This window comes from Hesperophylax consimilis, chromosome 17, assembly GCF_061612785.1.
Source record: "Hesperophylax consimilis isolate HC1 chromosome 17, BYU_Hcon_1.0, whole genome shotgun sequence".
NCBI lineage: Eukaryota > Metazoa > Arthropoda > Insecta > Trichoptera > Limnephilidae > Hesperophylax > Hesperophylax consimilis.
In genome coordinates, this window is record NC_142852.1 from 20,582,511 (window position 1) to 20,604,805 (window position 22,295).

Sequence of the window (22,295 nt, forward strand, 5' to 3'; positions counted from 1 at the left end):
GTTGAAGAATAGTTAAAAAGACAATGGGACTGGTACCAATTGAGCTATTGCCACCTCATTCCATCGACATTACCCCTCGACTAGCAATTCAAATGTCGCAAGTAAATTTTATTTGATAATTTCATATTTTTTAAAAATTTATTAATTTAAAATAATGTACTATAGGGTAAATTATATTGAGTTTACATCTCCCGAAAATAATGACAACATTACTTTTACCCACATTCTTGTAAGGCTGGTATCATTGTAAACCTGCGCACGATACCTCGCGCGGCAAAAAATTCATTGATTCATTCTGTCTCCAGCGGTCTAGCCGACGGTTTATCCTTAAAATCTCCTCTAGCATATTACGCGATCTGTTTGTGTTAAAATAAAAACTAAATTCGAAATATCCGAATTCTAATCACGCAACCTTGGATTCTGCGGATTGGACAACCACAGAATCATTCAGTCAACAACCCATTTAAATTGGCGATAATCACAATCCTCCAAAGTAAAATGTAGTATACTTGCGGAATATTTCACGATAGAAGATATTCTCAGTGTCGCCTTGGTGTAAGACCACCATTTAGAATTGAAACGTTGCTTGAAATAGCTTTAGCTGTGTTTGGTGACAAGATCTGAACAGCCAGGTACGTCTTCACCTTCCTCTTCCCTCTCCACTACCTTCAGCCTCACAACATACAACAATTGGGGATGTTATAGTCTCACTGGCTCCAGACCGTTGGGAGCACTTGTTACTCTTGTATGGTATTCACATAAAAAAATCCTTAAAGTTTTATCAATCATCATCCATTTTTGAGTCACCAACACTATCAAATTATTTTAGGTCTGTACTGTCATCTTTTGGCAGGATTGCAAAGTTCCATCCGATATAGTTAGCTTCTCAGGTGTAAATACCCATCTATTTATATGCGACATCTATTGACTTTTTCATAAGTCTAGAATGAAATGAATGAATTTCATTCTCGGTAAGACTAGAATATTTTGGTTTGTTTCCGAGATGCGTGACTAATCTAAATAGTTTGCAACAAACTCGCTATCCGCGTCTGTCTGTTTGTGCGCTTAGTTCTTCTAAACTACGCAACCGATTGTGATAGGGTTTTCATTATCATTTAGAAAATTTTTTTCGGAAGGTTTACATATATAATACATACATTTTATATGTATAGAAAGTAGAGAAAAGCCGATGTTTTGTAACCAAATTGTAAAAATATGTTTTCGGACACTACATTGCTAACACTGACTAAACCTTAAGAGATACATCAAAATAATGTACTACGGAATTGTACATCTTAAAAAAGCCTACAGGAAAGTCTAAGGTGGTATTCGTCTATCTCCTAAGGATAACCCCCAGCAACGCCAGGAGACGTCAGTGGGTCTTTAAATAGTAAAAAATAAAGTTGAGTTCTTCTAAACTACGCGACGGTTTTTTATAGGGTTTTCAATATCATTTAGAGCACAGGTTCCCAAAGTGGTCTATATGGACCCCCAGGGGTTGATATCGGCATGCTGGGGGTCTATGTAAGCGAGAAGAAAATTCGGGGGTCCACAAGATTCAAATGAGGGTACATACGAGCGGACCCCCATTTACCTCAAGTCAACATTTAGGAGTTCCGTAAATGACACAATACACCTAACACAAATATAATAGACTGAGAAATTACTTATACTGCATTTTTATATTTCGTAAATTTGTTAATTTAGGTATATAAATAGAGTCTACGTTCCTGTTCTCGTCAGAATTAATATATTCAAGCAAAACATTGCACATTTGAAGCCGCGAATTTTCCTAGTTCCCCAACTTGTTTTTGAAAAACGTCCAGGGTAATAATGACGTTCAACATTTAACTGCAATTCACACAGACTTAAAAACTAAGTTTGAGGACATTTTGACTGTGGAAATGCAACGTTGAAGAATCGGATATCATGTGACAAGAAGAACTGACCGGAATAAGCACTGAAAAAGAACTTAAGGGGCAGTTCTGTAGGGCCAGCTACAGAAAGAAATTCCCGTTGCTTATCTTGCTTCATTTTCATTTGGTGTAATACCTTTTCCCTGGACAGGCAAGGGAAGGGAATATTTTTACAAAAAAAAATTAATGATTATCACATGGGACCTTAATAGTTTTAGGAAAATTCAATATTCAGCAGTCAGGGAACCTCTGATTTAGAGAATGTCCTCCGGAAGATTGATATATACAATACGTGCTATAGAAAGATATTTTAGAGAATGTCCTCCGGAAGATTGATATATACAATACGTGCTATAGAAAGATATTTTAGAGAATGTCCTCCGGAAGATTGATATATACAATACGTGCTATAGAAAGATATTTATAGAAAGTAGAGAAAAGTCTAGAAACGCCGGGTATAGGTCAGATAGTCTTTAATATTTTCATTGAGAATTGTTGATATTATGTTAGTCAATAATTAAAATGCGGTTTATAAGCTTCTATAAGTTACCTCTAACAGAATTGCAATCGATTTAAATTTGTACAAAAACTAATCAATTACAATAAAAAATATTTAAATCAAAAAACGCATTCTACTTATTCATTTTCCTCGAAAATATTTTTCTGAATATTTTTTATATAATGTACATCACTTTATTTTGTGGAACTAAATCCCATTGCAAATCGAATTGCCAGGGCGCTGATGATACCAGTCCTAAGGCATACATCATGATAGCTTTTTGTTTGACAAGCCCCCAAAGGGCACACAAACTCCAACGGCTCGGAGGGCTTTGAAGCAGAGAATGGACGGTTATCTCGAGAGTATTTCCTCCTGGGGTAAAAATAATCTCGTCGAATTTAATGTTTCAAAGATCCAATCCTGTCTGATTACGTCTAAAAGGGATCCAAATGATAATCTAGTCTCCTTCAACGGAGGCAATCTTCCGAACAGGCCTTCCATTGATATGCTTGGTGTAACTATAAGTGACCAGCTCAGGTACGGGGGCTCCATTGAAGCCAGAGTAAAGTTGGCCTCTCAGAAGCTGGGCGTACTGTACAAGGCCCGCAGATACTTTAATAGTACACAACTGCTGACCCTGTACAAATCGCAAGTGCGCCCTACTGTCGAATTTGGCAGCCATCTCTGGTCCGGAGCCACTAAATACCTGAAAAAAACCCTTGACTCATTCCTTGACTGTGCAAAAACGGGCGATCCGTTTGATAGATTCCCCAATCTTAACAGGAAGATGCTCTGAGGAACTAGCGTCATTGATCCCTTCGGCACCGGTGCGTAGTCAGGATACACGACAAACGCGCGCCCAACATTTGTACACGGTTGACATTTGTCACATGAGAACGGGTCGCTTCTACGATTCGTTCTTAAGTTCAACAGCTCGGCTGTGGAACGAACTGCCGGCCTCTGTGTTTCCTCTCTCCTACAACATGGGACTCTTCAAGACCCATGTTCACTCCTTCCTCTGCACAAAAAGACCCTCCACACAGCATCCCCAAAGATGACATAGGCCCTGAGGGAAATTATTTTCTTCAGGGCCTCCTGTGTGGAGTTAATATAAAAAAAAAAAAATACCCATTGTAAAAATACAAATCATTAGAAAATCTATAAATCTCCGTCCAGGACTTTTTAAGTCCATGGTGCGTTAGGTATTCTAATGCCGCGTTCACACGAGGACAATACTGTCCAACCAGTCAGTGGCTGAGTTGGCATCGCGTTTGGGTCAAACCTGCGCTTCGTTCGTTCAATTCCTTGGCTAGCTATATACTCCATCACGACAAAAGCAACATTTTCCGCCGCTGTGGGTGGTAGTAGGAGATTTTCAAATATTTTCAGGTTATTCGTAACTCGGGAATGTTTGTCTTTCTTTAAAAAAAAACATTTATAAATACATAGTCTTGAAAAAAAAATTTCAAGTCACCTTTCAATGGGCTAGACTTGCTTATTCATTATGATACTTGTATGTCAGGACGTTTATTTAGTGATCTCGTCCTCATTACAGCCAATTAAACACATTCCAAGTATATACTTGATAAATACTCTCGGTGTATAATAAAGATTCACCATTAACTTTCCTCATCTGTGGTGTGTATTTACTACACAATGCTTCGAATAACTTTAATAACTCTATCAGTCTTACTCATGAAAATAAATGTACACATAAATGAACGGATTATTCCAAATTCTTACTCACGGCCGGGCGCATGCGCGGGTGGGTAATACAGCAGATTATCGACCTGTCAGATTTTAGATCGCGGGTCCCCTAGGTTTATAGACTAAACTCGCGTCAACTTGCGTACCAAACTCTCTCGAAATGGAAAACTTTTTTGATAATCTCGACATTTTGCGGTCGGGTTTGGAAAACATCGATCGTATACGAATTGTACGTCAACCGCGCGTACGTAAAACCTACAATAAGCGATACGATCCGTTTGAAGCTCTCTCAGAATTAGATTTTCGATGCAAATATAGATTCACCAAAATCAATATGAGACGAATAATTGATCTAGTACGGCCAGACTTGCATGTCAGCGACAACAGACGTGGAAGTAGAATCTCCGTGGATCTACAAGTTCTCTCTGCCATACGATACTGGGGGCGGAATGAAGTAAGATAGTTTTTAATTACTTTTTAATACTACATACCTGTGAAGCAAATCAGCAAAATCGATAACCAAACACGCTTTCAATTAATATAGCTTTTTTTTGGCAGATACAGGATGATTGTGCCGACATTCACGGTTTTAGCCAGCAAACGATGTCCCGCATAAGCAAACGCGTTGCAACTGCATTTGCTCGTCTTGCTCCACGGCACATAAAAATGCCACAGAGCATTGGCGAGCAACAGGCAACCGTTGCAGAATTTTATGCAATAAAACGTTTTCCGGGCGTTATGGGAGCAATTGACTGCACCCATATTAAAATAAGGAGTTGGCGGTGATGCCGGACAGTACTATGTCAACAGGAAAGGGGTTTATTCATTAAATGTCCAGGTTTGTAAAGTGAAACCTCGATATGTGCCTATGAAATTTTAACTTTAACCAACATTGAATGTATGAATGAATTCATTTCAGGTTGTGTGCAATGCTAAGCTGAAAATCATGGATATTGTTGCTCATTGGAGAGGCAGCACCCACGATGCTCGCATTTTCAGAGAAAGTAATATCAAACAAAGGTTTGAAGATGGTCACTTCAATGGACGACTATTGGGAGATGGAGGTTATGCCTGTACACCATATCTCTTCACCCCAGTTAGGAATCCAAGAAACCCCGGAGAAGAGGCCTATAACAGGGCTCAAATATCTACTCGCAACACGGTAGAGAGATGTTTTGGTGTGTGGAAGCAAAGATTTCGTTGCCTGCTGCGGGGTATGTCAGGTTCTCTTGATACCATCAAGACAACTATAGTAGCTCTTGCTGTTCTCCAATGTATTGCCGTCGATATGAATGATCCTGATTTTGGTAAGAAAACAATTCAAAATAACAGATATTCCTTACATTAGAATTTTGTGTGTAATAATGCTGTGCTTTATAATTGGATTCCAATAGATGATGGTGATGGTGAAGGCGATGAGGATGCAGTAGCAGGACCAGTAGCAGGTGGCGGTGCTGACATGGAATTGGAAGGAGCTCCAAACATGAACCAGACCGGAAATGCAAATAGACAGGTCTTCATTCGTCAACATTTTTAAAGAGTATGTAAGTTTTGTTTAGTAAGAAAATCAATAAGTTTGTTTAATATCATATTAATTTATTTATAAAATGCATGATATTTAATAAGAGAATAGATACATCAAGTCATCATACTAGGTTGCCTGTTTCGTGGTGACTATTTATTTAAGGACTTCTTACAGTGGAAGATCCTTGTCTGAAAACAAATTAGAATAATATTAATTATTGACAGTAAATATAACAGAATGTAGAAATACACTTTAAAATATCTGAAATATTCATTATTCTTCGACTATCATATTGTTGAATCCGTCAAAGACAGAGCTTCTTCTGAATGAAGCGTTAGAGCAGTAAGAAGACATTTTAAATGTACGATATTACACGCAAATGAATGGAAATGAATAAATACTAACCGTTGGTGGAGAATTGGTCCCCTGGGCACGCGCAGCAGCGGGACTCTCCACTGACACCTCTAAAGCGGGGGGCTAGGGGGTTGGGGGTGTTTCTTTGCGCATCAACATCTTTGTATTATGCTCTTCCTCCATCAACCTTATTCGAGCCTGAATAATGTTCCTGGACTCTTCCTCCATCAACCTTATTCGAGCCTGAATAATGTTCCTGGACTCTTCCTCCATCAACCTTATTCGAGCATGAATAATGTTCCTGGACTCTTCCTCCATCAACCTTATTCGAGCCTGAATAATGTTCCTGGACTCTTCCTCCATCAACCTTATTCGAGCATGAATAATGTTCCTGGACTCTTCCTCCATCAACCTTATTCGAGCCTGAATAATGTTCCTGGACTCTTCCTCCATCAACCTTATTCGAGCATGAATAATGTTCCTGGACTCTTCCTCCATCAACCTTATTCGAGCATGAATAATGTTCCTGGACTCTTCCTCCATCAACCTTATTCGAGCATGAATAATGTTCCTGGACTCTTCCTCCATCAACCTTATTCGAGCATGAATAATGTTCCTGGACTCTTCCTCCATCAACCTTATTCGAGCCTGAATAATGTTCCCGGACTCTTCCTCCATCAACCTTATTCGAGCATGAATAATGTTCCTGGACTCTTCCTCCATCAACCTTATTCGAGCCTGAATAATGTTCCTGGACTCTTCCTCCATCAACCTTATTCGAGCATGAATAATGTTCCTGGACTCTTCCTCCATCAACCTTATTCGAGCATGAATAATGTTCCTGGACTCTTCCTCCATCAACCTTATTCGAGCATGAATAATGTTCCTGGACTCTTCCTCCATCAACCTTATTCGAGCATGAATAATGTTCCTGGACTCTTCCTCCATCAACCTTATTCGAGCATGAATAATGTTCCTGGACTCTTCCTCCATCAACCTTATTCGAGCCTGAATAATGTTCCTGGACTCTTCCTCCATCAACCTTATTCGAGCATGAATAATGTTCCTGGACTCTTCCTCCATCAACCTTATTCGAGCATGAATAATGTTCCTGGACTCTTCCTCCATCAACCTTATTCGAGCATGAATAATGTTCCTGGACTCTTCCTCCATCAACCTTATTCGAGCATGAATAATGTTCCTGGACTCTTCCTCCATCAACCTTATTCGAGCATGAATAATGTTCCTGGACTCTTCCTCCATCAACCTTATTCGAGCATGAATAATGTTCCTGGACTCTTCCTCCATCAACCTTATTCGAGCATGAATAATGTTCCTGGACTCTTCCTCCATCAACCTTATTCGAGCATGAATAATGTTCCTGGACTCTTCCTCCATCAACCTTATTCGAGCATGAATAATGTTCCTGGACTCTTCCTCCATCAACCTTATTCGAGCATGAATAATGTTCCTGGACTCTTCCTCCATCAACCTTATTTTATTTTCAGATTCCAGTACATTCAGCCGAAGGTTGGCCCTGGACTCGTCTTCAGTCAACCTTATTCGAGTCTGAATTATTTGCCTGGACTCATTCTCCATACGCTCCATCTTCTTCGTGTACTCCAGGTGCATCATTTTTTTGGTTTCTTCCCATACTTTCACCGACAAGTCATCAGGTTTGGCTTTCTGAAAAAAAACAACATAAATCTTTCATACCTGGTTTAAAATAATTGTGCTGTTTAATCTATTTTCTACTTTTTTTCTGTTTTTATATATTTAATCTGTATGTTTACACTTCATTCAACATGTATGGTGATTTGATGTATCTTTTCTTAATAATTAAATATGCATTTTATAAATAAAAAAATATGAAATTAAACAAATTTATTGATTTTCTTACTAAACTTTTAATTTTGGTCCGACAATAAAGTCTGTTATACAAATGGCAATGAAGTGTAATGTGTGACCTACTTTAGTGAAGAGTCGCCTCCGGGGTGAAGAGCGCAGCGGGACAGTGTGTGCTGGTGGCGGTGCTGGTAGAGCTGGCTGTGGAACTCGTTGTGGTGCTGGTGCTGGTTGTGGCAAAGGTGATTGTGGTCGGGCAGCAGCTACGTTTGTGGGCGAAATCTGTAATAATAAAACACCATTTGCAAACTTTTATTCTATCTTTATACATTAAATACAAGTTCAGTTTCGATAGAACAATCAATATTTTAATAAAATTATTATCATCGTACAAATTTATCTTTTGAATAAAATAAAGCTACAATATTTACCTTTGCAGAATACGAATTACTATCGTGACAGTTGCTGTCCACCGCAAATTCACTGGGCAACATGTCCACCAGTGAGTAGATTTCCTCCGACGGACTTGTCGGTCTCGGCCCTCCACCGGTTGCCATTATCGCCCTACGATAGAGGCTCAGTGTGTTTTTGGATGTTAATTTGTACAGTTTCCACTGTGCTTGGATTTGAGATAGATCCCTTGGGATATCGCTCAGGGTGTTAAATCTGAAAAATAGTGGATTATTAATTAAGTGGCATAAGTAGGTACATTGATCTTAACCAATGAATTATTTACAACGGTTATTTTTTATTAAAAATAGATACTTACCAAAGCTATGAAGGGAAGTGTAGAAAAGTTAAAAATACATAGGTATACTTACTTCATCACGATACTTTTCCAAGCCTCCCTCTTGGAAATTAGGGTATTTGTATTAGAATTTTTATTCTCCACCACTTTAATGTGATCAGCCATGCAATCCTTTAATAACGCCTACACGGAAAACAATCATTAAACACTCATTTCAAATAAATAAAACATTACAGCCAAGATTACCAGAAGAAATAAACAGTCTAAAAATTCGTATAACTGAGTGTATAGAAGCAATTACTTGCTGGATGACCTCAAATAGATTGAAACTGAATCCCACAAAGACTGAGTTTCTGTGGACTGCTACAAGCAGACGTCAGCATAACATTGAAAACTCCCCAATAACCATTTCTGGAAGTGACATCACTCCAAAAACGTGCATCAAATTACTGGGTGTCAATCTGGATGCTAATTTTTCCCTTAAAACTCAGGTGAACAGAACTGTAAGCACGGGGTTCTTTCAATTAAGGCAAATTAAAGCAGTGCGGAGAAACCTGCCAACAGAGGCGACTAAATTGCTAGTCAATTCCTATGTTGTTTCACGTCTAGATTATTGCAACGGAATATATGCAAGTCTCCCTAAATGTCAAATCAACAAATTACAATCCGTTTTCAACGCCGCGGCAAGGCTTATCACCGGAGTATCTAAATACTCCCACATTTCAGAGCATCTCAAAAATCTGCACTGGCTCAAATGTCCTGAAAGAATCCAGTTCAAGGTATGCTGGATGGTATTTAAGTCACTTAACGGAATGGCTCCAGCTTATTTATCAGAATTGTGTATTCCAGAAGATTCCAACTCCCGACAGTCAACCCTTAGGTCAGCAACGTCATCAGCTATCGGAAGGTTGAAGGAACCAAAGCGCACACCAGATACTAAGTTCGGTGAGCGTGCTTTTGCCGTGTCAGGACCTAAAGCCTGGAATGGACTGCCACATGATTTGAGAATGATCGCAGACTCGACAGAATTTAGGTCTAAACTTAAAACGCACCTTTTCAGACAGTCGTATCCATAATTTCAGAAACCTCCACTTTCACAGTTGACGGCAATTTAAATTTAAATTAACAAAATGTAAAAAATACTAAAAATAAAATAAAATAAATAAAAATAATAATTAAAAATAAATAAATAAAAATGATAACAACTAACAATTTGTAGGCTTTTAAGACAGTTAAAATACATTTAAATTAAAATAAAAACTATAGCAGACTTAAGATCATGCGACGACCAGTGTTTTTTGATATAGTGTCCTCTGCGTGCAGTTCTATCTTTTATAAGCATAAACTTTTTAATATAAGTGTGTTTGTTGGAAGTGACTTGCCAGGTAAGTATGTTTTGGTATCATTTCTAAATAACAAATGTAGATCCTAGGAAATAAAATGTACAGCGCCCTTGAGGTGATTTTTCACAAAAACGGCGCTCTACAAATTATCCAATTATTATTATTATTATTATAAGAGGTTAAAAACAAACCTTTTCAACATCACCCCAATTTTTATTCCGCTTCCTTCTAATTTTCAATTCGGTTTTAATCATATTGCCCGGCATTCGATGACAGAATCTGACATATGAATAAACGTGAAGTTGGTTGCACGCCGCGGAATGCGAAATAAATCAGAGTGTTGCCACTCTAAAAAAACCATAACAAATAATCCATCTAATCTCTCTATGGGTATAATATATTAAATCAGCGGTTTAGGCCCCAACTCCAGTATAGCTAGTACAACGCTGGAACGGCGATTTAGCGATTTTTCATGAGTAAGACAGTATAAATATAATAAATTCTGGTTTCAGATTTTAGGTATTCCTCAGTTATACATTTATGCACTGAATTAAAAAATAATATTTACACAGTTTTCAAATTCAATTAATAATCAGATAATTTTGTTAAGAATGGGGAAAAATACACTAATACGTGTGACACTGCTACGCGAAGAGTGTGCGAGGAAATGACACGCTATTGATGTCCCGCTTTAGTTCTCTATGCGGGAACATGAGAAATCCACACGTCCGCAGTTGTATTTAGACCATCGATACCTACGACCGCATAGCTGTGTGTGTGCGTCCAGCGACCATGGCCTATCCATCCAGCACCTGCGGCCAGTCGTTAGATAAGGACTTCTCGCACGTTTTTTTAGCATCTGCCGATGGTTTTTTCATGTTTTCAGCAATTAAATTACAATTATTATCACTTTTGATATAAAATATAATAAACATAAGCGATTAAGATTAACTATGAATATTCATATTTTAACAATATTAAATTGCTTATTTTGAGATGTGTGTTGACTACACAGCACCGGAACACGTGGATTTTTTAGCACAGTAAGGGAAAGGTTAAGGCAGAAATAATACGAGAAGAGTACGGAGGTGGAATACCCTATGAAGAAATAGATTTTGATCTCCTGGATGTTAAAAAAGAATTTTTGGAGCATAATGGAAAAATTCAGCTAACGGAGGCTAAACACAAATTTCCTCGAATTGCGTTATTTTTAAATCACGACTTCAAATAATCCGATTTCATCGAATAATTTAATTTTAGTTGTAAAAAGGAAGCATAGTTTGTATTTATAGTCACGATATGCATTTATCATACTGTTATATCTGCCTTACTTTGCAGATTTAAGTGTTGGGAACTCTTTGTAAAAAGTAAAAGGTTCTACTTATAATTGTGTTTATTTACGTAACATATAATAGGTCTGGATTTAGCTACACTGTTCATTACCCGATGGTTGGTAATTCTCTGGTTCGAGAAGCTTGTTCCCTGTTAATCTTATCTCACAAGTATTTTTTACACTCTAGTGACATCTGTCGGACTCTGGAGTAAGCTTTATGACTAGCGCCATCTATCGCTTAGTAATAATAATAATAATAATAATAATTAAAATAATCTTAAAATTCTTAAAAATTCTTGAATTCTTCCAGGATGTGGGGAGATTAGTGAGATCCCACACATCCCATAGAGGATATAAGTACAGATAGTATTTATATCCTCATATAGTAAAATAAATAAAAAGAGATTAAAGAATTAAAAATTAAATTGAAAATGAAATTAAATTAAAGCAGAGAAGCACCTGAATCCATCGGATATAAGATTGTGGGAGGAAGTATCTTTCTAAAATGGTCTTCAATGCTCGATCCTGAAGTCAGACGGGATTCTATGATAAGAATGTTTCTGGAATGGTTTATCCTTTCCCTCAGTCCTACAATCCTGGTTCTAAACAGAGCTGTAAATTCTGGAACTCGCCCTTCTGTAAACATCGAGGAGGCACTGCAGTGCCTGGGGAGTCCGAACATCAATCGGTAAGCGTTGTTATATTGCACCCGGAGCCTTTCCATTGTTCTTTTCTTGAAATTAGCCCCCTTAAATACTCAACTTTATTACCATACATCACACATACTATTGTGATGCACTTTTTATCATTCATTACTTCCATTACAATTACTGTTGTAATACATACATTGTTAAACATATTCGCTTCTGATAATAAGTTATTGCCGTATTTTATAGGGATCAAATTCACGTCGGGTATAATTAAAACTGTACACAATTTTAAAAAGAAATCTCTTCTAGGTGCAGCCTTCGAAATTAATCACACTAATTCAGTTCAATAAAAAAGCAACGGAAAAAGATAGAAAAATTCAATATTTTTCTCATGCACTGAGTGTGACCGAAAACTTACTTTCAAGACAAGATTAATGTTACACTTTCGCACTCATACTAAGGAAAAATCATTCTCGTGTTCTTACTGTGATTATACATCTTCACAGAAGTATAATTTACTGATACACATTCGCACACGAAGGAAAAATTGTTCTTATGTTCTTACTGTAATTTTTCATGTTCACACAAGTCAGACTTAACGACACACATTCTTACCAATCCAGAGGAAAAACACTTCTCATGTACTAACTGTGATTAAACATCTTCACAGAAGTCTAACTTAATGACATACATTCTTACCTATCCAGAGGAAAACACTTCTCATGTACTAACTGTGATTATACATCTTCACAGAAGTCTAACTTAATGACACACATTCTTACCTATCCAGAGGAAAAACACTGCTCATGTACTAACTGTGATTATACATCTTCACAGAAGTCTAACCATACATTCTTACCTATCCAGAGGAAAAACACTTCTCATGTACTAACTGTGACTATACATCATCACAGAAGTCTAACTTAATGACACACATTCTTACCTATCCAGACGAAAAACACTTCTCATGTACTAACTGTGATTATACATCTTCACAGAAGTCTAACTTAATGGCACACATTCTTACCTATCCAGAGGAAAACACTTCTCATGTACTAACTGTGATTATACATCTTCACAGAAGTCTAACTTAATGACAAACATTCTTACCTATCCAGAGGAAAAACACTTCTCATGTACTAACTGTGATTATATATCTTCACAGAAGTCTAACTTAATGACACACATTCTTACCTATCCAGAGGAAAAACACTTCTCATGTACTAACTGTGATTATACATCTTTACAGAAGTCTAACTTAATGACCCACATTCGCACTCATATTAAGGGAAAACCATTATCATGTTCTTACTATACTTATAAATCTTCACTGAAGGCACACTTAGTATCACACATTCGTACTCATACTAAGGAAAAACCATTCTCATATTCTTACTTTGATTATACATCTTCAAAGAAGTCACACTGAATGACACACATTCGCACTCACACGAAGGAATAATCCGTTCTTATGTTCTCACTGTAATTTTTCATGTTCACTCAAGTGAGGCTTATTAAGACACATTCGTACTCATTCTGAGGAAAAACCCTTCTCATGTTCTTACTGTGATTATACATCTTCACAAAAGTCTAACTTAATGACACAAATTTGCACTCACACTAAGGAAAAACCATTATAATATTCTTACTATTATTATAAATCTTGACTGAAGGCACACTTAGTATCACACATTCGTACTCATACTGAGGAATCATGTTCTTACTGTAATTATGAATCTTCACAGAAGGCACGCTTAGTGTTTCATATTTGTACTCATATTGAGTTAAAACCGTTCTCAAGTTTTTACTGCATTAATTTATGTTCACGCACAAAAAACACTATTCGCAGTATACAAATAATATAGGTAGGTAGTGTTTTTAATAAATATATTGTTAAAAAACATAACGTTGATATAAATAGTCTGCTGATGAAAATGAAAGTGTGATAGGTTTTTTTATGAATAAAATAAAAACTCCATTAAATCCAAGACTGTATTTTATTCGTTAAAAATAACAATTTCCGCGGCGTAATGAGATAAATTAAAATATGAGAAATCTCAGAGCGTGACCAAAGAAGAGTAAGTTGGTTTTCGTAAAAATGCAAGTCATGGTGATTTAATGTAAAATTTAGGTAGAAAAACCACAATGAAGTCAAGCTTAATGACACACATTTGCACTCATTATAAGAACAATCCAGTCTTAGGTTATTTTGTGTTTATTCATGTTCACAAAGACAGAATTATTAAGAACATATTCACACTAAAACTGAGGAAAACCTTTCTCATGTTCTTACTGCAATTATTTATGTTCACGGAATTCAAATTTAATGACATATATTCGGACCCATCCTGAAGAAAATACAGTCTTATGTACACTGCGATTATTCATGTTCACATAAGTCATAATTAATAAGACACTTTACATTACTCACAAAAACCACCTACTACCAAACCCCAATTACAAAAACCAAACAACTCACGCAACGTATTTTGATAATATCCCAAAACTGAATTGGTTATAAAGAATAAAACAAACGGGAATAGAAAAGTATAGACCAACTAGCATACTGTCAGTATTTTTTTTATGTTATCTACCCAACTAAGATAATAATAAGTGAATTGAATCATCAGTTGTGGTTTGTTATCGGAGAAAGAGATGGGGAAGAGTCTAACCATACACGAAGATCGACTATCGCACCCCTTAGCCGGTGGCTTGAGTATGCCCAGACGAAAAGTGTGTGGGAAGGTTGGGGGTGAACCCGAAGACCTTAGGGACTAGGTGAGCGTAAAGCAACCGGAGGCACGACGGAATATCACCGAGCTCTCTCGGCCATCGCTCGGGAGGCGCAAAACACGCTATGTGAACACTAGTCTGATATTTAGATAACCTGACTGTATGCAGGGACTAAGTCTATTCAACATCCTTACAATTAAAATGGGTAAAAAGAAAATAGACGGTACGATGACGAATTATAGTTTACGACGCAGTGATTATGGAAGCTGACTCTCAATGCACGAGATAGGCATTTGAGGCGTATGAGAAGGTTATGTCCACCAAGCTGTTCGCGATGTCACCAGCACTTTTAATGTTCCCGCGTGTGTAGGCGGTCCTCAGAATACAAATTATGCCGCTACATAAGGGTTGCTTTCCGGCCAACGAGAGTAACTAAATATCTGGGAAAATTGAAAATATTGTTCTTAAATATTGAGGGAACATCTCACTCTAAAGTGCTTTCATTATAAATATTCACCGACAAAAATAGATATATTCTGCTTCTATAAGAAACGCACATCATAGAAAACGATTCACCACGCTTGGATATTTCCGGCTATCTCCTAGCTACAATTCGGGGATACCCAAAAAGTTGCAAAACTTAATAACAGTATTTAACATCTACATGATATGTCCCTAGGTATATACATGACTTGGATTCACAGAAAGACCAAAGCGAACACGTGCTCCAGCATTTGTCTCTGTGATTTTACACGCAGATGGAGGCGGCAGTTCAGATTTTATTAGACCTAAATATTTTGTCAATAGTTTCACCGGTCCCTCAATAAAAAAATAGAAAGCCAACTTGGAAATACACCCATTAGTCGGCAGATTTAGCTCTAAACCATCATCAAGTCGTAATCCGAAATGGGTGTATTGTTAAACCAGGGACCCGGCAATAAAAACCTTCTCCCAAGGCTAGGCTATATTGTAATTGTTTGAAAGCTTTGTACAAATGTCATTTTAGCATCTTTTAAAATAATAATAACGACTACGGTGAGAATGTCGATGCCAGCGCCACGGACTCAAACAACGTACCGAAGTGGTGTAAAGCGGAACCACTTTAGTTACAGCACCCCACGACAGGCGCGCTACGGTCGCTGGATTGCGCAGCTGAAGACAGTCCCGACCAAAACAGTCAACAGTACCCAGTCAGAGAGTGATCATCTCGGCCGCCCCTTGGGGCGGTCGCCAGGGAAGCTGCCCTCTCGGCAGTTCTCATCTCGCCTCAACAGCTGAAGACAGATTTCGCAACCAACAGTTGATTTTTTGGCACCGACAGTCACGCTCTCGCCTCTCAGGAGTCACCATCTCGCGTCCGCCGAGAAACCTCTTGCCCTCCCCCTTGGAGCGGTCACCGAGGCTCCTCCCGTAACCCCGCGAACTTCCGCCCAGGAAGCCAAAGTGGTCGCCAGACTTCCGCCGAGGAAGCTGCCCTCTCAGAAATCGTTGCCTGCCGACTCCGCCCTCCGGAGCCTAGGCCCAGTCTGAACTGATTCCGCCCATCGGAACCAGCCCAAGTTGCCGCTTTTTGTGTATTAGTGATAAGTGCGAACGTGGAGTACGCGGTTCCAGAATCATCGTAAAGGGAAGTGCCTGAACAATCTTTGCATATTTATCTCGTAACGTGACCCAACTTTTAAGACATTGAATGAACAATAATTTAGGATTAAGAAAAAGGACAATTAATTTTAAGAATTACAATTTAAAACTATCATTAAGCTAGATTAAGACTAACCCTTCTTTATACATTTTTTTAAATAAATTTTTATCGTGTTCGAACTTAAGTAACTTCTTTTTTTTTGTACTCGTTCCTCCTTATCTTTTACATGAATAATATTAATTATTAACTTCCCTTAAGTAGAGTTGTAACATACAAACGTCGCAACGAAGGGTAGGTACTAAAACGACGTAAAAAATAATAAATTTATGTTTTATACGCTGGCAACACTTAATTTATAACCTTGAATATCTACGCGTTTGTTCTGTAGAATGCGGACGTAATTTTTGGTGATAACAATTAATTTTGGCAAAAGCAATCGTGTAAGTTGTGTTTAATTACCGTACCGTACATAAGTAGTACAATCTGAGCAACAGGGAAAAGTTCAAATTTTACTCGACCGCACGTTCTTGGTAGCACCAACGCAGTCAAAACCGACCGCAAGTGCCAAGTACATTATTTATAGTGGGTGGATCATTTGTAATACTCGGTCCACACAAGTAATCAAGCAATCAATGCCAGTATTCATATTTCAAAATATGGTCAACGAACACTTGAATACTAGTTTTGCAATGTCATTGTTGAATTCATAATTTTTAACTAGTTTGGCTATGGAACCATAGCCAGTAGCAAGGACAGTGACAAACTAATTCATTTACTTAATTTAAATTAACTCTCCGCGCACTGACACAGTGTGCTTCTGCACACTGCGATGGAATAAAGTATTGTGTCGTGTTGTTATTTTAAATAAAAAAAGTTACATCTTCTAAAGTTAGTCTTATAATGTATGAATTTTAATAGGAAAAGATAATTTATGAAATCTAGCGGCATATTTAATTTAAAATTTTTGAAACGTAGAATTTTTGTGTATTTGTTCAATGTTATTAATACAAATTTGTAGCGAGACCAAACTTCTGAGTTGTTTCTGACTAGAGACACGTATTACAGTTTTATGGCTTGACTGAATTTAAGTTATTTGTCGTTCTTTTGAAGCCCATGGTTTTCATACCTTTGTTCGCAATTTGGAGTATGTGACTAGCAAAGTTTAGTGTGTAAGTCTATAAGTGTATTGTTGTTTTTCTCACTTTAACAAAACTTTCCTACTTTTTTTATATTTTTCAACTAGGTACATAAATCACGACGTTCATATATATATCATTGTCCTGCTATTTTATGGTTATTTTAATCTATCATACAAAAGTTATTTCAATAAACTCGAACTGAATACTTAAGGTAGCTTAGCGGGTATAAATTCTCATTGTGTAGACATAGTGTTAACAATGAGACAATCGCGACAAGTCCATACTTCGTGCAGCTGCCGAGCTGAGCGGAAAGCAGAGAATCCCTTTTACCATTACCTCTGCACAACGAATTGGATTAGGCTTTGAAGTCGCCTCTATGTGAACTTGACTTCTACGTTTATCTCTCTGACAAGAGGTATGTTTAGAGGTGTCCACGTTTACCCCATTCTCCGTAATTAAACTCAATCCAAGCACAACTTAATAAATTCTCGTGTTTTCTAGACACGATGGAGAATTCTATGCGAGAGAAAGTCACCAGCAAGGCAGAACCAGAGAACAAAGAAGAGGACGTAGGTGGAATGCCCTACGGAGAAGTAGATATTGATGTCACTAACGTTAAAAGGGAATGCTTGAAGCATACTGAAAGTATTCATCAAACGACGGGTGAACCCATATTTCCTTAGATTTTGTTTTTTTTTTTAAATCATGAAATCAAATAAACCGTTTTCATTGAAACGTTATTTTAGCTGTAAAATGGTACCGTGATTTGTGCTTACACTCACAACATGCATTTGTATTGTTATTGTCAGGGTATTTTTATTATTCATTTAAATAACTGTTATAAAATAGTATTGCTTGTCATGTTCAAAATCATGTTAAAAATAAAATTGCACACATTTTTTTTTAACAACGGAAAAATGTCGATAAAATTCTAATTTGACCAAAACTTGCTAAGAAGTACGGCTTAATATCACACGTTCGCACTCACACTGAGCAAAAACCATGCTCATGTTATCACTGTAATTATTCACGTTCACACAAGCCAAATTTAATGGCATACGTGTTCATTCATACGAGGACTAAGAATAAAATATTCTCATTTTCTTACTGTCATTATTGATTTTCACATAAGTCACAGTTAGTGCAACACGTTCTCACTAATTCTAAGGAAAATTTGTTCATATTTTCCTACTGTGATTTTTTATTGTCAAGCATAATAAGAAACATTCACACTCATACTAAGAGAAAACCTTCTCTTTTCTCGTGTTCTTTTTGTAATTATCCATGTTCGCAGAATTTAGGCTAAGTGGCACACATTCGCACTCATACTAAAGAAAAGCCATTCTTATGTTCTTACTGTAACTATTCATGTTCACAAAAGACAAATTTAATGACTCACATTCTTATTCATACTAAGGATAAACCATTTTCATGCTCTTACTGCGATTATTGTTGTTCACAGAAGTAAAAAATGGTTTTATGGTGATGCGTTAATTATTTCTGCAAAGTTATGCCTCTTTGTTTCATCTCGGAATACATTTTTCGATTTATTAATAATCACATTTATGCTTCTCTGTGCCTAGTAGGGTAGTCATAATGCACATTTTTTAGAATTCTGTGTTCCAGAATTCATCCATCGTTAATTGATAATCTACCTTCTATGTATGGGGAGCATGTTATATAATCAAAACATTTTCTTTTATAATAGCCTTCATATAATTTTTTTTTCTGATAACAATTTAAGGAAATGGGGTTGTATTTGTTCGTTTTTATTTAAGTACGTTTTGTACGTAGGTTTACTCTTTTTATTTTATAATTGATTCCGCTGATGCGTTAGGTACAAATTATACAGTATTTAACTGAGTATTTTACAAATGAACCGAGCTCTTCATACTCTAAATGATATTTGTTTTAACTCAAACATTGACATTTTTTCGGAATCACTGCCCAAATTCAAACGTGGCATAGTGTCAATAATATAAACTGTTCAATGCGCATACATATACACACGCACACTCACACACACATTACACACACCCTCACACCTATATACTACACACGTTACCTGGTAATTGAGGAATAAACATACCACTTAACAGACATTATAAGGAAGCATAACATAGGTACCCAACATGAAGTATATAATTCCTGTATCTTGTTTCATCACTGTAAATCATGTATTGTTTGTTTCTATAATATAAAATAAAAATTAATACTTTTTTACAAACAAAATTTAATTCCCATTGGTGGGAGACTTATAATAAAATTTACGATCTTCAAATACTGAGTCACACATATTTTTTATGTTATTTTTATGTGGTTGGCAGGCCACCACTGCATAAAGGGAAAGGCTTCGTGGCATCTTTCATACTAAACATAATTTTATATTTGACGCCAAAATGCCTAACCACACAGCTTCAAAATACCACTTTTTGTTATTTGTAAATTCTTTAATTATCTGTATCTTAAATTGCTAATATTTTTGATTTCGTTTTAATATCTTCGTACTTATTGAGCTTAATGTAAAATCTTTTTCAGATTCAATAACGGATCTGAAGCCTAACTTAACCTAACCAAACAGCCTCAAAATACCATTTTTTTGTTATTTGTAAATCATTTTTTTATCTGTATCATAAATTGCCAATATTTTTGATTTCGTTTTAATATCTTCGTACTTATTGAGCTTAATCTAACATCTTTTTCAGATTTAATAACGGATCTGAAGACGCAACCCGAAGAAAAGCCTTATTTGTGTTGCCATTGTAACAACTCCTGCTCGTGCAAGTCAGTGTTGGCACTTCACTTGCGCACACATACTGGAAAAAATGTTTTTTCATGTCCCGACTGTAATTATTCATGTTCTCAAAAGGGAAATCTTAAAAACCACATGTTGACCCACAGTAGAGAGAAACCTTTTTTGTGTTCCGACTGCAACTACTCATGTTCTGTAAGGGGAACTTTAAAACGTCACATGCTCACCCATACTGGAGAAAAACCGTTTTCATGTTCCTACTGCAGCTATTCATGTTCTCAAAAAGGAAATTTAAAACTACACATGCTTATCCACAGTGGAGAAAAACCCTATTCATGTACCTACTGCAGCTATTCATTTTCTCGAAAGCGATGTCTAAGAGATCATACGCTTACCCACACTGGAGAAAAACCGTTTTCATGTTCCGACTGTAGCTATGTATTTTCTAAAAAGGGAGATTTAAAACGTCACATGCTTATTCACACCAGAGAAAAGCCTTATTCATGTTCCTACTGCAGTTTTTTATGTTCTCAAAAAGGATCTTTAAAACGTCACATGCTTACTCATACAGGAGAAAAACTGTTTTCATGTTCCGACTGCAACTATTCATGTTCTCGACGAGGAAATTTAAATCGTCACATGCTTACTCATACTGGAAAGAAATAATTCGTGATTATTAATGTTTATTTCATTTTGAAATACACGTAAATTATGAAAAGGGCAAATCTTTGAAAATACTGGGATTCATTCATAGAATTTCAAAGCCTTTCAAAAATCTCCTAAAAGATTGTTATATTGTTGGGGAAATACGACCAAAATGGTATGTATGGATAGTGTAAACCGTTGGGTTTTAAGTTCTCTTTTAAACTACCGGAGGTTTTCTATGAAGCAACCACACTGTTAAGCAATCCTCAGTGCGCTGCTGTCACCCGACCGTGTTTGTATTGCAGTTTGTTCAAATCAGACGTCTCTTAGTGTTGTTTGGCAGTTAATTTACTTTATTAAAAGTAAGGTTTTTAACATGCTGCTTGCAATTTTCTATAATTAAATAACACATAACTCACTTATTATGTGTTATTATCACAAGCATTTTTTGTTTTAATTTTTACTGCCAAACAACTTCAGACTCCAACGGATGAAATGAAATAGAGTGTTGTCTTACATGTAAAGTACAATCACACCCTATTTCATTTTATATGTGTCATGATTTACTATATCAGTTGAAGTCGGTGGGAAAATCTTCGCTAAAATGTATTTCAAGTGATAATTGAGTTCATGCATGTTGCGCTGATATGCCTAACAAATCCAAACATTTTTTCTGCGAATTTTACGCACAAGTCTATGTCATTTTGTCCATTTCATTTTTAGTAGTATGTTTTTGTCGATTTTAAGCAATCTTGCATGCCTTTTTTTTGTTAAAATATTTATTGAACATCTATTATGATTTGATTTATATCTACAACTTCTCTCCATGGCTATAAATGTATTGATTTGTAAATTTTTCGTTTTATATAATCTTTTGTTTTGTATAATTTTTTTTAATTCATATTCCTTTCTCACTAATTTAATTTACTTATTCCTTATTATGCTGTCTCAGTAAAGGTAAAGTCACAAGGAGGAAATCCATCATTGGTTTTATTTTACCATATAATATATTACCAAAAAACTAACTCGTTATTTGCCCTTTACCTTTATTTAAATTTAATAATTTAAAACAAATATTTTACAGTATTATCCTCAATTTTATAATTACCTACTCTGTACCGTTTATGTTTTGTTTATGTTACGTTTATAAAAGAATATAAATATACAAGAATATAAATATACAGATGATAATAATTTCGCACCATTTTGACAGAACACCGATATGAAGTTCCGCGCATAATACGCGTCTGTTTATTGGAAGTGTAGGCACTGCCAACCCAATAGAAAATATGAAACACAATCGGAAGCTATAAACGCTTCGTTGATTGTAAAATTAGCGAAAAAATCTCTGACATGTATGAAAAATTAAATCACTTATAATACGATGACTAAGATTCCCTAACTATAATGAGAATTAATGAATTCGATTGAACTCGATTACTGCAACGGCATTTATGCCAGCCT

The 22,295-nt window shown here is 36.4% G+C and overlaps 1 protein-coding gene and 1 long non-coding RNA gene across 2 annotated transcripts; one reads left to right on the top strand and one right to left on the bottom strand.

Annotated features, from left to right (window-relative positions):
* Nucleotides 1–5,804: 5,804 nt before the first annotated feature.
* On the bottom strand, nt 5,805–8,403 carry LOC149416183 (uncharacterized). The gene is made up of 4 exons (XM_089641905.1): nt 8,278–8,403; nt 7,973–8,128; nt 6,594–7,687; nt 5,805–5,835 (listed from the first exon to the last, which is right to left on the bottom strand). The coding sequence occupies exons 1-4, from the start codon at nt 8,401–8,403 to the stop codon at nt 5,805–5,807; spliced, it is 1,407 nt and encodes a 468-aa protein (XP_089498031.1).
* An 8,262-nt stretch (nt 8,404–16,665) lies between these two features.
* Nucleotides 16,666–21,711, top strand: LOC149416184 (uncharacterized). The gene is made up of 3 exons (XR_016303657.1): nt 16,666–16,735; nt 17,936–18,097; nt 20,140–21,711. It is a non-coding gene; the product is annotated as an uncharacterized LOC149416184 (long non-coding RNA).
* The last annotated feature ends 584 nt before the right edge of the window (nt 21,712–22,295 follow it).